We start from the raw sequence: 17011 nt of genomic DNA, 5'->3' as shown, positions 1-17011 counted from the left end.
TTAAAAATTATGTGATCCAATATCATTTAATAACTTCTCAGAATTTTTAAGAGAACAAATGATAAAGACTTATGTATACATCGTTATACACGCAAACATTATTACTTTGAATGTAATTGTCATGGAAATGGAACACACTAACACATTAAAATTTATCTAAAGCATATCAAGTTTAAAATCTAATTCGGACTTGCCAAAAGTTCTTGTGATTGCTTCTCATAGGTGAAACCATTTGCCTTGGAATCATCCGCAGACCAAACAAATATACCATAAAGTTTTTGCTGACTCTTGAGCATACTACACGCTGTGAAGAATCCACTATCAGGGGTCAACCCACGACTTCCATCACTATTGAAACTTACCAAGACATTCCCACCATTATAATTTGAGGTTTGTTTGTTGAAGTAATCGATGAATTGAGAGACGGTGGTGCTTTTGTCATAAGCATAAAACTGAAAATTAACGTAATCTATGACATGCCCGTAACTCTTCCACAAGGCCAAGTAATGAGTTTGAACTTGATCACTATCAAAAGGAGCAATGGAAGCAAAAGAGATGAGCCCGTTGCTTTTGAGAGTTTGAATGAGTCTTCCAATGCTCTCAGCGAAAGTGTTGGGGTCTCCCTTGAAATGCTCGTAGTCTATGTCGATTCCGTCCAAATTGTAATCTTTTATGATGGTGGTGAGTGAAGAAACGGCGTTGGAAACCCAAGAATCAATTGAAGATGGATCGAAGTAAGCGGAAGTGTCTGAAACAGTGTCTCCTCCGAGACTAAGTGCTACCTTAACATTTGGGTTGTTGGTCTTGATGGAAGAGACTTGGGAAGGGGAGAGATTTTGGGTGTCCCAAAAGATGTTGAATTTTCCGTTTGTGGGAGAAGGGGTACCCGATGACGTGTCATAGTCGATGGCGAAGGACAAAATGAAGTGGAACTTTACGTTTTGGTTTATGGGCACATCTGAAAATGTGACACCTTTGAACTGAGCTCCTATGTATTCTCGGAACAAGTTTGAGTTAGAGGTGGCTGCTCTAACTTGGGTTGATGCAAGGGAAAGAAAGGAAAAAAGGAGAAAGCAAAGCTTGGGAAGTGGCATTGTGATTTGTGAAGATGATTAGAAAAGCTAGAATCCGTCTTAGATTATATGATACTAAAGATTGAGAAATGTGCAAACGTAAAGGGTTCAAGCATTGACCATTAAGTTCGAGTCATTTGACCTTTCGTTTTCCATGGGAAACCACATGGTCTGTGTTGTTGTTGTTGTTGCCTTGCAAATGCCAAGTATCTCTCACTGCAGCCACAAGCGCCTACCAGAGTTGATTTTGTCCACTTTAGTTTTCAACTTTTTGTTTTCTTTGGACTCGGATAGAAATAAACAAATAAAAAGAAATGAAATATAAATAAACAATTTATATTATTTGAATAGATTGAAAGAAGTACATCATTTCTCTCTCTCTTTAATTGAATGAATAAAAACAGAGTAAAAATAATTATATAAAATTATTTAATTCAAAATATAAACTTTTAGTACATTATTTTTATATTCTTATTATTTTTATTATTTGAGGGCTTTATAATTTCAAAATTCCACTACGGTAGAGAAATTTAATCGTAATATATTTATAAAACATAAGAGACTTTGTGTAATATGTAAGAAATAAAAACAAACATTGCGTAATGAGTTAAAATTTGTAATAAGAGCTTTTTGTTAAATTCATATAAAGTAAAGGTTTTAGTTAAAAAAAAACTTTTTTTAACGTGTTATTGGTATAAAATATTGATTAACTTTATCAACAAATTATCTTTTAAAAAAAAAAACTAATTCACCACCTTTTAAATAGATTTGTCTTTTCAATCATAATGTTTTTTTTTAGTGTTAAGAGGTTGTAGAAGTATGAAAAAAAAAATAGAAGTTCGATTTCACTCAAATTATTAACTATACCATCCATAAGTTTGCTTGGTTTTAAATTTAAGTGTATCATATTTATAAGTAATGATTTTTGTTATAAATTTAAGAAAAAATGAGTTTTGCTTAAATATGTTTATAGTGTTTGTAAAATGATCATGTTTTAATTTTAGTCTATATAATTTTTTTTATCCTACAAAATTTTAAACTATTAATTTAATTCTTATTATTATGTGACTCTTTTTAATTACTTGTGTATTTATCATAAGATTGTGTGACTATCCCAAACGGTATTCACAATTATTTCTGATATTTTATTTATGTGTGTCACTTCTAAATTATTTTTAAATTCTTAAAATATGTGTTATACACACACACACTATATATATATATATATATATATATATATATATATATATATATATATATATTTAAAATGATCATTAAGAATTGAAAATAAAATACCAACTTTGAATTTTAGAAGAATGAAAATCAAATAAAAATATTTTACATGAAATAAAATTAAAATTTAATTATTTTGTAGGGATCAAAAATAATATTTACAGATTTTAAAAAGATGAAAAATATATAATAAAAAAATATAGAAATCAAAATAAAAACTTGTTCATCTTATAAATTACATGGATTAAAAATATATTTAAGTGAATAAATTTTTTTATATAAAACATTTAAAATAAAAAGAAAGCCAAACTCATTTACTCAATATAAATGTATCGTGAATCAAGTAAATCTGTTGGGGCTGTTTCAAAAATTAACTCTATCCAAATTAGTTCAAACTCTTGATAAAATTCGATTTAGTTAGACTGGTTATTTCTTTCAAATCCGTTTGGGTTACACTCCATGTGAAATTTAAGTTGGTAGGAATTTTGGTGGTTCTGTTTGGGAGAGAGTGGTAAGTAATGTTTATAGCTAAGCTAATTTGTAATTTGTCTTCGAATGCAAAGCGCATAGAATCTTAATTTACCTGCCCTCGATCGTTTTAGTTTCTAATAAGAAACCTTTTCTGGGAGATGAAGACACTTTTTGTGTTCCGTTGTTTTGGGCCTGGAGAAGGACTTTCGGAGTTCAACCTGAAAAATGGACGTAGAAGCCCAATGGGTATATTTCTCTGAAGCCAGTTTTAGAGCCCAAAGGCTCAAAGCCCAACCCAATTGTTTTATTCTCTTTCCAGTTTCACAGTCTCTTCCCATATGGATCTGATAAATGGAAAGGCCCATAACAACAACAAAAAATGGAGAACAATTGGTTTAATGCATGGGCTTAGAGGTGATTCAACCCAAAGCCAAATTGTGTAGGTTTTGTGAGTGATAGCTTTTTTTCCCCCCTCTCTTTTCATTTTAGGTTACGTGTGTGATAATTATTGAATGATAACACTAGATAATTTGACATTTAACTACTTGTACTTATTTTGGTAATAAATATATTATTTTATTTATATAATCAAACTCAATAGTAATTAGTTTATAACAAAGAAAGGGATCTAATTAAGTTAGTTGAATGCGTGAAATGTCCAATTTAATACCAGGTTTGATTTTTATAAATAAATAAAAAATCATAACAACACACATACTTATTCAATCAATTGAACTAGTTTTCTTGATAAATGTTCACATTACATGTGTCATATTACATTTAATTTAATAATATTTTAATTAGTCTCTTAAAAATATAATTTTGTTATTGAATTTATCCTTATTTCTCACTTTAGTCGTGGGTGAATTTGACTATCAGTTTGCATCTTTAAACGCAAAAATTTATAAATAGTACATTTTTAAAAGATTATTATGAAAATATTTTATTTTTTAAAAGAATGAATGAAGAATCTATTAAAAGAATTAAAGTAACGATGCCTTAACTTTTTGAAAGAGTGTTATTGATTCACTCCAAAATGAGTTTGCCTTGTCAAGGGTTTGTGGTTATATATAAGATTATTGTTGTCCTGTCAAGGTTATGAAAAACTATATATATATATATATCATATGTCATGCTAAGGAAACATAATTTTAAGTATAAAATAAAAAGATTTAAGTTCAATGCCTATATTATTATTTTATGGATAAAAAATAATGTCTCACTATAATTTCAAAGACATAGATAATTTCTTTAAAGATATTAGATAACTATTCACTTGCATGTAGAATATTGTAAACAATAATTTAAAATATATTTTTAGAAGTTTTTTTATTTTTTTATTTTTAATTTTGTTAGTGATAGTCATAAATATTAAATTGAGAATGGATAATGATTTCAAAAATTAAATAAGAGGCGTTTCGATAAAAGGATAACAATTTAAGAATTCTTAACAATACGAACTCTAAGAGAACTTAACTTTTATCCTGACCCAAAACTTTTAATGAGTGTAACCTATTTGTTGTCAAAAATCTTTTCTCCTTATATGTGTGGTACCATATTATGGATACAAATATTTTCTTCCGATTTCAATCTTTAGAAATACGTGTTGATTCCCTTTTCTATAACGAGCCTATACAACATTTATAATTCTAATCGAATTTGTACAAGAATCACGAGAATTACGACCTTAATTAGTCTTAGAAAATCACTTCAGTAAATATCCTGTGAGTAACCCTAGATTTAGCCTATTCTGTCATATGACAATTTGGAAAGTATATGATCCTCCATGTTCAATCATTAAAGACAAAATGAGTCTCTGTTTATCTTACTCGATTTATTAGAAATTTAGAAGGTACTTAGTATCTAAACTCATGCGTTGATAATGTATAGAGACTTAGATTGGTCAGTTCAATTGAAGATCTAGAAGGTACAAGAAATTATTTCTTATTTATTATATTTTTATCTCTCTTCAATAATAAAGTAATAATCCATTATTATTTAATATTTATCTAGTTATATAAGAATATAATTGAAAATTGGTTATTAATGTCATCTTAAATTGTTAAATGGACTAATAAATAACACATTTTTTCTCGTTTACTAAGCCGAAAAGATAAAAACCAAAAGAAAAATGGAAATAATATTAAATATTTATTTAATATATTATATGTTTTTTAATTCTTATTTCTTTATCATTTAATGCTACCCGTTATTTAGAATCCTGCTAACCTTAACTAACTTCATTCATTTATGCTCCAATTAATCAATACCAAACATTTCCTTACAAAAATTAATTGTTTCATATGTAGAAATAAACCAGGAAAAAAGTGGTACTTAAGAATTTTTTTTTTCTTTTTCCAAATGTACATTCTCAGCCATTAAAATTATGTTAGCACATGGGAGCTGCCAAGATTTATATTAGGGACCATTAATCAATTTTATATCTTCATCCCATTGAAAGCATGCTTCGAACTTCATCAACTTCCTCGAAAGCAAAATCGGACCAATGCCTTTTTCTTTCCTTTTTAATCTTTCTTGCAGTGTTTATGTCCCCTTTGCAATTACCGGTGCAATATTCGGTGGCATCATGAAAATAGTTTATGGCTTATTTATATCAAGAATATATTAAACAATCTTTCCATCAAAAAATAGATCAAATTAAGACTTTTAATAAAATTAGATTTAACACCATTTAAAAGTATAATAAATATAACATATCAATTTATTTAAATAAAAATAAAAAATATTTAATATTATTATATCAACTTTATTATAATATTTTAAAATCATATATTTGTTTGTTTATTTAAATAATATAGATAATTTATTGGAGAATAGGTAAAAATTATATATTCTTATTAAACTTAATTAAGATGTATCGGAATAAAAGGAATTTTATAATAATTATCTTAAAAGACATTATATAATAATTTATAATTAGTTGATAATATTAATTTTTTTATAACGGTAGTACGTGACAATTAAACTTCATCCTTAAGAGAGAAAAAAGTTATATTCATATAATTTTTTTAAATATTTTTTACAATATTATATTTTCTCTCTCATTTTTTTTTTATATCATATCACTCATCGTATCTTATCACATGTATACTTCATTCCGTTCTTTCCTATCTTTCCTTTTGTGAAAAAGAGTTACAAGACTTTAGTTTTAAAGATAAAATTCAAAGGAAAAAGAATCCGTTTTTAGATCATGTTTTTGAACCAAGTTTGTAGCCAAATTTTAGAGAGTTATCCATCTTCGTGTTAATTAGATAGATTGGTGTATTTGTCAATTCTGTTAGCAGGTTGTGACTATTTATGTTTGTATAAGGGTTAGATTGTTATTAATTTTTTTAAATAAAATTTTGATAATAAGAAAAGAAGAAAGAGGATTTTTCTGTGTTAGAAATGTAGTAGAACCTCTGGAATAATTCCATATAATTAAAATACTAGTTAGTAAATATTGAATGAGACAAGAATATGAAAAAGGGTTTAGTTTTTGCAGCCGTAATTAACAACCTTGCGTAATTTGAAGGATTGGTTCTTTTCTAGTTTGCGAACTTTCCAAGAGCAAAAGTAACACCAACACCAGTAATGTATGTATGCGAAGAGAAAATATTTGAGGAGAAAAGAGTGAGAACCTGGTCATGTGTAAATGTCAGAGAAGGGGCATCTGTTCATAAAGTAAAAGGAGTGACGTGATGGGTACGAAGAACAGACAAAGAGTATGTCCCAAGTAAAAATATTGAAGGATCGATAATTCGTGTAACTTTGGGGCTTATAAGTTAGGATATGGACTCAAGTTGGTAACTAGTGGGGTGGTGGACACTATATTCTTTTAACTGATATGAGAATATGAGGTAACTTTATGATAACCTCCTTTTTTCACATGACCTGATCCATTTCAACTATTCAAAACATACATTGCTTTGAACTGACAGAGAAATCTTTAATCTCTGTCATCAGACTCATCACCCCTCTAATGCATCTTTTTATGTGAAATCAGATGCTAATGTCTTAACAGAAGTTGTGTCTAGCAGAAAAGAGGTTAGTCCTTCATATTTAGTATTGGAAAAGGTATCTAACCGTATTTCAAATAAAATTGCTCATGGAAGAAAAAAAATTGTAAGAGAAATTTTGTGTTATCCTAAAAAAAATTGAGGGTTTCAGTACGGTTAACTTTTAGAGCAATAATATTTCAGTTTTTGTCATTTTAGATTTTTTACATAATTAACTAGAGCATTTATAATTGAATATTGGTGTTTGAAGAAATAGGTATTTAGATAGTAATTATTGCCTCATATATTTATATGTTCCAATAATTTATGTAAAATAGGAGAATATATCAAAATTTTATATGAGAAGATATTATAATATATAAAGTATAAATATCATATTATATACATAAGTATCATAATATTTAACAATATATGATAATATCTCAATACTCCCTTCGAGTTGAAGCATGTGGCTTAAAGATGTCCAATTTGGAAAGGAGGAGCTTAAATTGTCGCATACCCAAAGACTTCGTAAAAGTATCGACCAATTGAATCGTAGTAGGAACATAAGAAGAAAGAATGGTACCATCTTGGATAATATCATAAACAAAATGACAATTTACTTCAATGTGCTTTGTTTCTTCATGAAAAATATGATTCTGAGTAATATGTAAAGTCCAGTGACTATCATTGTATAGACCAATAGTAATAAGGTGTTGAATGTCCAAGCTTAGGAGAATACCTTTCAACCAATTCAACTCACAAGCATTCACTCACTTTTTGGTCAACCTTTAGTTCACTATTAATATACATACTATCTAGAAATTCTCCAACATCATCTATTGTTTCTCATTTTTCTTTTTGAGGGTTGGTTTCATCAAACACATCATGCACAAAATCTTTTACTACAAGAGTTCTTTTATGAAACACCCTATAAGCCTTATTCTGCAAAATATAGCCTAAAAATATTGTTTCATCTAAAAATACAACCCATGTAAATATAGAGAAATCATCAACTAACGCAAGATCATAATAGTTTACACCTATACTTATGATTCTATAAAGAGCAAATAAATGTATGTAAATTAGTTGCAAAGGCCTCGTAATTAAAATTATATTTTTACTTTTAAAACTAACCTTTACTAATTTTGCCTTTTGACAAACATCACATAGTGTATCCTATAGAATTTGAGTTTAAGTAGTTCAATTATCAATTCCTTTCTTACAAGTTTATTTAAATGATCCATGTGTATGTGTGCAACCTTTTTATGTCATAACCATGTGTTATCTTTCTTAGACATTAAACATTTAGTGTGTGTTTGTGCATATGCAAATTCCAAATCAAGCATATAAATGTTCCTAATTCTATTTCCTATGAATCTTATTTCATTAGTAAAGCAATCACTAATCATGCAACAATCTTTATCAAATGCAATTTTATATCACTTATCACAAATCTAACTTATACTTAACAAGTTGTGTTTAAGTCCTTCAAAAAACTAAACATTTTCAATCATTAGGGAAGATGTATTACCAAATTACCATAGCCAAGTATTTTGTCTTTGTTGTTGTCCCCATAACTCACATAGTCTTCATGTTTTATCTTGAGACTTGAGAACATTGATGGGTCACCAATCATATGCTTTGAGCAATCATTATCCAAATTTCACATGAGACTTTTGGCTCTCAAGCATTCCTACAACAAAATCAAAGACCAAATCTAGGTACCAAATTGTGGTTGGGTCCTTGCATGTTAATACTCAACCTTAACTCTTAGCAATTCAAATATATCTTCCACTAGGAATACCATATTTCTAGTATAGCAATTTATGGTGGTATGACCTTTCTTACAATAATAGAAACATGTAATAGATGGCCTACAATATGTCTTAACAAAGTTGGATGTGTTTTTATAAGACACATTTTTATCATTTGAATTGAAACCAATTCTAGATTTATCAAAAATATATCTTTACTTTTTCAACATGTTTAAATTTGCTTTACCATTTGTGAATCTTGCTAGTGTAACTTTCAAATAAGAATTTTCTTTTCTTAAAACTATACAAGTTTCACAATCAAATTTTGTTGTAGAGAAATGTATTGTGCAAGAACATTTGCTTAGTTTATAAATTATTTCAAGAGCATCATGCTCTAATTTTTAAATCTTTTAGCTCTTGTTCAATTTTTACCAAGGTGTCCTCATACCAACTTAATTTGTCTTTCAACTTACTATTGAGGGTTCCAACCCTTAGTGCTTCTATGTGCATTTGAACGAAGGCCTCTTGTAACTGATCATAATTAAGAGAAGATTCAAGGTATGAATCATTTACTATACTTTGTTGATCCACTCCAGGCACCAAACACAAATTTGCTTATTCCTCTTCCATTATGTCACTAGAAGAACTTTTATCATTATCTCCGTTATATAAGTCTTATTTGCTTTAACTTGTTTTTTTTACCCTTATTATCTTCTTGTTTCTTTTTTAGATAGATAAAGCAATCAACCTTGATGTGTCCTTACTTTTCACATTCAAAGTAAGTAAGTGGAACAAGATTTCCTTCTTCCTTTTTGTTGTTCCTCTTATTAAAACTTTGAACATACTTATTCTTCCTCCTCAAGATTTTGCTGAACTTTCTCACCATAAGGTTGAAATGCTCCATGTCTGAGTCATAAGAGCTTAATTCTTTAGCTATCTCCTTTCATTTTCTTTATGATGAGGCTTTCAATGAGACTCCTTTACTTTTCTTGTCCAGATACTCATTTTCATCAAATATATGCAACTTTTGCTCATACTCCCTCAAATTGCCAAAAAAGGTTGCTAATGACATAAATGTTAAGTCCCTTAATTCCCTAATTGTAGTCACCTTAACTTGCCAAAATTTGTCTAAGCATTGCAACACTTAAAGATTCAATTTTTTTCTTCAAATTAAATTGCTATCAAGATCAATCAAGTGATTAATAAGATGTGTACATTTTTGAAAATCACAAATATTTTCTCCTTGTTTCATACGTAATAATTCATATTCTCTAACTAGTGTGTTTTTCCTATATCTTTTAACATCACTAGTTCCCTTATGAGTTAATTGCAAAGTATCCCAAATTTTCTTAGAAGATTTACATTGTGACACTCTATATAACATCCATCGTAATAGCTTGCACTATAGACGATTGCCTGTAATAGTAAAGTCCATCTCTCCATTCACTCGTTCCAATCAGTTTCCTCGAATGTACATCTTATATAACAAACTTACTAGAGGCAAAATGAACATAGCAGTTAATGTCGTTAACAAGTTGTGTAACCGAAATCAAGTTACAATGCGAATTAGGTGCATAGAAAACATTTTTTTAAACAAAATCCTTTTGAAAATATTACACTTTTTTCTTTAGTAACAACAATTATTTGTTCATTAAGAAGGGGGACATAAAGCAACATTCTTGATGTCAAACAAGAATGATATATCTTTAGTCACATGATTAGAGGCCTCAATATCAATAATACAAGAAGTTTTTAGAGAATTCACTGTGCATGATTGCTAGAAATTTGAATTTTAGCGAACATGGAAGGTAAAGGTGGTGTAGCATTGTCTTCAACAAACAAAATGGTGATCAATTGTGTATCTTAGCCATGCAACTCTTGATACTATGAAAAATAGGTATTAGAGTACAAATCCTTGTCCCATATATTGATATGTCCCAATAATTTATAGAAAAGATGAGGATATATTTAAATTTTATATGAGAAAATATTGATATATCAAGCCTAAATATCATAATATTATATACATGAGCATCATAATATTTGACAATATATGAGAATATCTCAATATTCTCTCAATAAACATTGTGTTAATACATTAATAAAATTAAAAATAAATTAGCAATTTGTTAAATACATACTATTTCAACAAGATTGAGAGTACAATTTTAAAAGATGAAATTAATAACTATTCATATTTTTATATCTTTAAATAGTAAAATAGATGATATGATAATTACTTATATTTTTATTGGTCTAAAAGGTGACTATTCCAAAAATAAAAACAATTATTAAGATATTACTCCCAAAAGATAATGCTAATCTAATTTCATCTAAGATATTAGGTCAATTTGTTTAAATTAAAAAAATGTGATTATAAAAAAATAATTTTAAAATTTAATTTTTAAAATAGAGTTTGTTTCTTAAAAAAATAGTAAAAAATTTAATTTTAAAATAAATAGATTAGATAAACAAAAAAAAAAACTGTTTATTTTATTAGAAAATATTATTTTTAAAAATTAAACTAACTGGTTAATTAAGATATCAATCTTAAACCAAATCTATTTGAAGCTTCATTGTTTGGTTCTAGTAGGTGACTTTCCAAAATCACATCAATCTTATGTTTAGAAACTCGTATCCATATGATTTTCATATTGGTTATGCACAAATTGACCTCTTTTTTTTTTTAATTATTGAAAGGACTCTAAGGTAGAATAGTCCACTACCTATTAGCATATTTAAATAATTCACTTATTTGTTAATTATGTTGAACTGTACATGCTACAAAGTTTTCAAACGCGTACCTAACTGGTTAAGGTAAATTGAATCCATATATAGCGGTACAAGAGGCTTTTAAGTAAAGATGACCCACTTAATTTATTTTTCTCCTAATTTAATTATTGAAGGTTATAGTTAATGTCAATATAGTTTGGAGTTGCCTTTGGGTTAAGTTTGCAGGCCAAGTTCATATCAAGTTGGAACGTGGGGTTGACAATTGTCCAATATATATTTAATCAACTCATATTTAAATTCCATTTATATACTCAATTATTATAAATTAAATTAATAAACCGAATCATTTAATTGTATTTTTAAACCATCTAGTTATTACATTAAAACAATAAATATTAATGAATGAAGTAAATATTCATTTATAAAATAAAATTAGTAAATAGATTTAATATTTTTTTATACTCGTCTAGTTAAATGTTTTTTTTAATTAATATATTATTAAATAGTTTAAATGATTATATTTTTTTAACAAAATATAAATACATAAATAAATAAATATTTTCTTATCCATATATTATAATCCAATTTAGTTACACAATTTTGACATTATTATTATTATTATTATTATTATACAAATTAGGCTGGCATAAATATAATAAATTAGCCTTACAAAAATAAAAAAATAAAAAATGTGCACAAAGATATTACCTTAAATAAACATGATCGTAATTTGAATTTACTTGTTGATTAAGTTAATTTAAAATATAATATTTATTGTCTATTCGTGTACCTGTATAGTTGGCGCGGTACATGTTTTCATGAAAGGAATAGGTAGGATAAAAGGAAAAACATAGTACATGTGATTAGTTTGGTTTGGATGGTTATTTATACACATTCTGAACATGATGGATAAAAGGAAAAATATTTCTCTTTCCCTCCACGCATTTGCTCAACCATAAATCAAAACTAATCTTCCGTAGTTTCGAAATGGTTGTAAATATTTGATTTAAGTAATTTTTAAACCAAAAAATGTTATTTATACTATCTAATAGAATCTTTTATTTTTAAAATGTTTAATTTATTTTTTAATATAAAAATTAATATTATTATTCCTTCTAAATTGATATTAGTGACATTTAGAAATGACAAATAAATCTATATTTGTGGTAATATTCAAAACTCACTTCGATTTTGGCAAAAAATATCTGATTTTATCGGGTGTAGATAAAGGTAATATTTGGTTTATTTTTTTAGAAACTTAATTTAATTTTTTTAGAATTTATTTGATATTTATATAATTGGCATTCTATTTTAAAATTATTTCAAATAAAACTTAATTAATGTACTTTTATAATTGTTACTCTATATTGAAAGTTTTGTTTTTTTATAATATTTAAAAAAAACATTTAATTAATTTTTTAGTGGTATGAGTATACTTGATACTTGACAAGGACAAAAATGAGACACAAATTTATTTTTATCAGGTGTGGGGACGAGAATATGTATAGGGTATGAGAACAAAGATAAAAATAAAGATATTAAAACTTGTACCCGTCACACCTTATTGTCATTCCTAACGATATTAATGATATTAAAAATAAAGAAACGATATTTAACATTCTCTTAAAATTAGAAAATCAAATTAAACAATTTAAAATTAGAGGAGTCAAATTAAATTATGTAAATTTAAAGTACTAAATTGAATAATTATCAATAAAATATTTTGTTTCTATGCGTAATATTTATTTATTTTTAAATTATTTTAAATGTTTTTTAATTACTGTAACTTTTTTTATTGGTTTTTAATTAATTTGATTGATTCTTACCGATTTTAAGATGAGTCAGATTTTTATAATTGGGTACTTTGAAGTAAAATAGTAAAATAAAATTATTAAAAGAGAAAAAAAATCTAATAAAATAAAATATTAAGTACGCAATTTTTTTTAATTTTATCTAGATAACAAAAAATAAATAATTACTTAGATGAAAGAAATGGTAACAAATCAGAAATTAAATGACTCTTTTAATTTTTTTTATTTAAAATGGTTTTTATATTTTAAAATTATTTAACTTGGTCTTTTAATTTTAGCAAAATGTTGAATTTTGTCATTTTATCAATTTCACTAATGTGTTAATTTAAAAGAATATGACAATATTATTTTTTTATAAATTAGAAAAATAAATTAAATATTTTAAAAATAATAAAAGTAAATCGAATAATGTAAATGAAAAGAGGGAAATTATAATTTAATATAAATTTTTATATGGGAGTATTTTTTTTTTATAATAATCATTTTTACTTTAAAAACTTACTTTTCTTATTTTAAATAGGAAAATATGAATAATTATCTTTAAGATATTTGTCAATAATTTGAAAATAAAAGCTATTTTTAAATTTAATATATCAAATTATATTTTTCGTTTCTCAAGTATTGTTAAAACTTTCCTGTAAAAAAAGTATCGTTAAAATTTAACACATTCATCAACAATCTTATAAAGCTGTAAAAAAACTAACAATCTTAAATTATAAAATATAATTCCATAAAACTTTTGAAAATAGAACTAATTATGTTGAATTCACAATAATTAATACAAACAATTATAAGATTAAGTTGGTAAAAAAGTAGTACTTGAGTAATCTGTAAAATTATTTCAATCCCGAACCAAGTGGACTTATTTACTGGTTAAAACTAACACCTAGAAGAACTGGATTTTAGATTTGACACCGAAACATATTGTTACTGATTTACATGAATTGAAAACATATTTGGTCATAGGATGCTGTCAAGCATGAAAATTAGAAGCTACATAAGAAACGAAAAAGATGAAAAAGGAATGCAAGATGGAATCATACAAACCAACTGGCATGTGCCACTAAGTGGGGTAACTTGTATCAGTATGTCACCATGACATGGTAAACCTCACTCTGTCTTTTATTTTGTGAGCCACCAAACTTGCTACCCCTTTCATCCAAATCTTTTCCCAATATATTCATAAAAAAAAAAATCACTTTATATATATAATTTTTCCCACTCCAATTAGGGACCAACTTTCCATACTTTGATTGTGTTCTCCATACAAAGACAATAACCAGGAACATTTCAACAATATCAGACACTTAATTATGCTCCATCTCAGGTCCAAGTCCAATGAATATCGGGAGAGATAATTAACACTTCCGAACATTTCACCCTTTTAACTTTTATATTGCTATAATATAACTTTTATACTATAAAAACATGTATTCAAAGCAGTGTGTCTGTCGTTAATATTACTCATCCTTAAATAATGCATCTCATTATGCCGCTAAAACTAAACTATAACTGAATAATTTTTTTTTTTTTTTTGTATAAACTGTGCACAAGCCAAAAGATACATATATGCAATGACGGATGCAAGTATACGGTAGTAGAGCCAGCTGTCCCCACTAAAATTTTGTTTATCTTCTTTTTTATATTAAATATTAATTGTTTTATAAAATATATATTATTAATTATATTTTAATTATCTTATTATATTTAATATAATGAAATATATTAATATTTTATTTTATTATTTAATTACTTTTATTCTGTGATAAAGTTATTTTAATTTTTTATGAGGAAAAAATTTACTTACTCTAAAAGTAAGTTTTGATAGATTTACTCTTTTAAATAACTAATGTTTTATATCAAATTTTAAAAAATTTAAATATTAAATTAAAAACTTTTAATAGTTTACAAATATTTAAAAAAAATAAAAATTATATGATACTTCGTTAGATAGATTTAAAATAACATATAAAATATTTTTTTAATGATTATTCATCAATTTAAATTAATGAAATAAGGTATCAAATAATTTTTAATTTTCTTAAAATTTTATAAATTCAATATATACATTAAAGACTTTTAATTGAACGGTTGAATACTTGATGTAAAACACGAATTATTAAGTGGAGTAAGTCTATCAAAATTTACTCTTGAAATAAGTAAATTCCTTCTTATTTATTACTATTATTATAATATACAATATTTTTTTGACTAAAAGAGTTATTACGTACTTCTTTACTCATTCATTAAATGTGTCATATAATTTAGTTTACTAATGTAGGTTATTTTTCAATTTTATTTTATTTTTTAACCATTTGATCATATATATGCATATTGTATGTTGTAAGAGACAATCCACATTAAAAGAAATGAGAGTAATTGTCACACAAATTTTTTTTAGCTTAAACATATTTAAATAAAGACATTTATTCTTATAAAAAAATAGACATTGCACTCATAAAATATTTTTGTTTTAAATGAGTGTAGAAATTTAGAAAACTAAAAGAAAACAAGTTAATAATTTTATTGTTTTTATCCTATTAATTTTTATCAATTTATTCCTCTAATATTAAATAAGTCACAAAATATTATAAATTGACATTTAAAATAATATCAAACAAAAAGAGAAAAAGAAAAAATTATCACTCTATTTATAAGATAATTTTAATTTATTAAAATAAGGTATTTTAAATTTTTTATCATATATACTTTTCAAAAAATTATTAAATTTTTTTAGTAAAGAGGATATAAAATATTTTATTGCCTCCACTTAACAAATTTTTTGGATTCGTCACTACATATACGTAAAATTCTCCATGAAAACAAATTTTTGGGCGGGTCTTTGGCATGCTACTTAGTAGGATGGGCAAAATCTGATTAAAATCGTTTTAAAAAAAATTTCTATTGATTTTTTTTTAAAGTTCTTATAAATTTCTACTTAAACATGTTATTATTCACTAACCTAACCCGACATTGTTGATAATTTTAAACGAGTTCAGATTTTAAAATTTAATCAAATGTAAATTTTAGGGTGGGTTTAAATTATGTTTATATTTATTTTAATCTATCTTACATTCATATAAAAAATATTAAATTTAAAATATTTATATACTAACAATAAAAAAATTAATAGGTAATATTTTATACAACATAAAATTATATTATAACAATAATATTTTTTTTAAAATATTTATTATAAAATTTACTTTAAATTAAGTTTTATATTTTATATTTTATAAATTAAATATATTTAATTAAATAAAAAACATTGGATTAACTTAATTTCATAAATTTTTATTTTAGTATGTTTAAAAATCTCACATTACATAATAATTGAGACTAAAGATAATATATAACATCATTCTTTCTTAATCCACTAAGACATTTTTTTAAAATAAAATTACGATGATTCAATAAATATTAAAATAGATAATATTTTAAATAGGATGATCCAATTTACTGTTGAAACAATTTGTATATTTTGATCGAATCTAGTTTAAAATTAAATAAACAATTTGATCCAATTTTTGAGGGAAATGAAAAAAAAATATTGATAATACCATGCTGGAAGCTGAGGAAACACCTACTTCTTCTAAAACAGTGATTATAGAGAGCTACTTCTTTTAAAAGCAATTCTATTATCCAATCTAAGCGCACTTAAAAATAATTAGAAGAGAGAGAGAGAGCATTGCTGGCTCTTTGGTTGCGAATAATGGGATTCAAAAAATTTCAAAACAAAATGTTAATAATCCTTTTATTGACGTAGCTTGTCCTTTTATAACGGTCGGATAATACGAGAAACGTCCCACATGGACGCCGTCACCCTCTCCCTTTTCCTGGTCAATTACAGTCACTCAAATTCAAACGCCGTAACGGTCATCAAATTCAATTTCCATTTTCCATTTTTTATTTTTTATAATTGCACTACCTTTTTT

At 25.8% G+C, this 17011-nt stretch overlaps 1 protein-coding gene across 1 annotated transcript; it reads right to left on the bottom strand.

Moving 5' to 3' along the window:
• LOC109806447 (chitinase 2) lies at positions 1-1271 on the bottom strand. Its single transcript, XM_020368857.3, has one exon. The coding sequence runs from the start codon at positions 1092-1094 to the stop codon at positions 180-182; it is 915 nt and encodes a 304-aa protein (XP_020224446.3). The 5' UTR covers positions 1095-1271; the 3' UTR covers positions 1-179.
• Positions 1272-17011: the final 15740 nt, after the last annotated feature.

The sequence above is a fragment of the Cajanus cajan genome, chromosome 10 (assembly GCF_000230855.2).
Source record: "Cajanus cajan strain Asha chromosome 10, NIPB_CcT2T_4, whole genome shotgun sequence".
Lineage (NCBI taxonomy): Eukaryota > Viridiplantae > Streptophyta > Magnoliopsida > Fabales > Fabaceae > Cajanus > Cajanus cajan.
The sequence above is the reverse complement of the archived record's forward strand: the minus strand, read 5'-3'. Positions and strand labels throughout refer to the sequence as shown.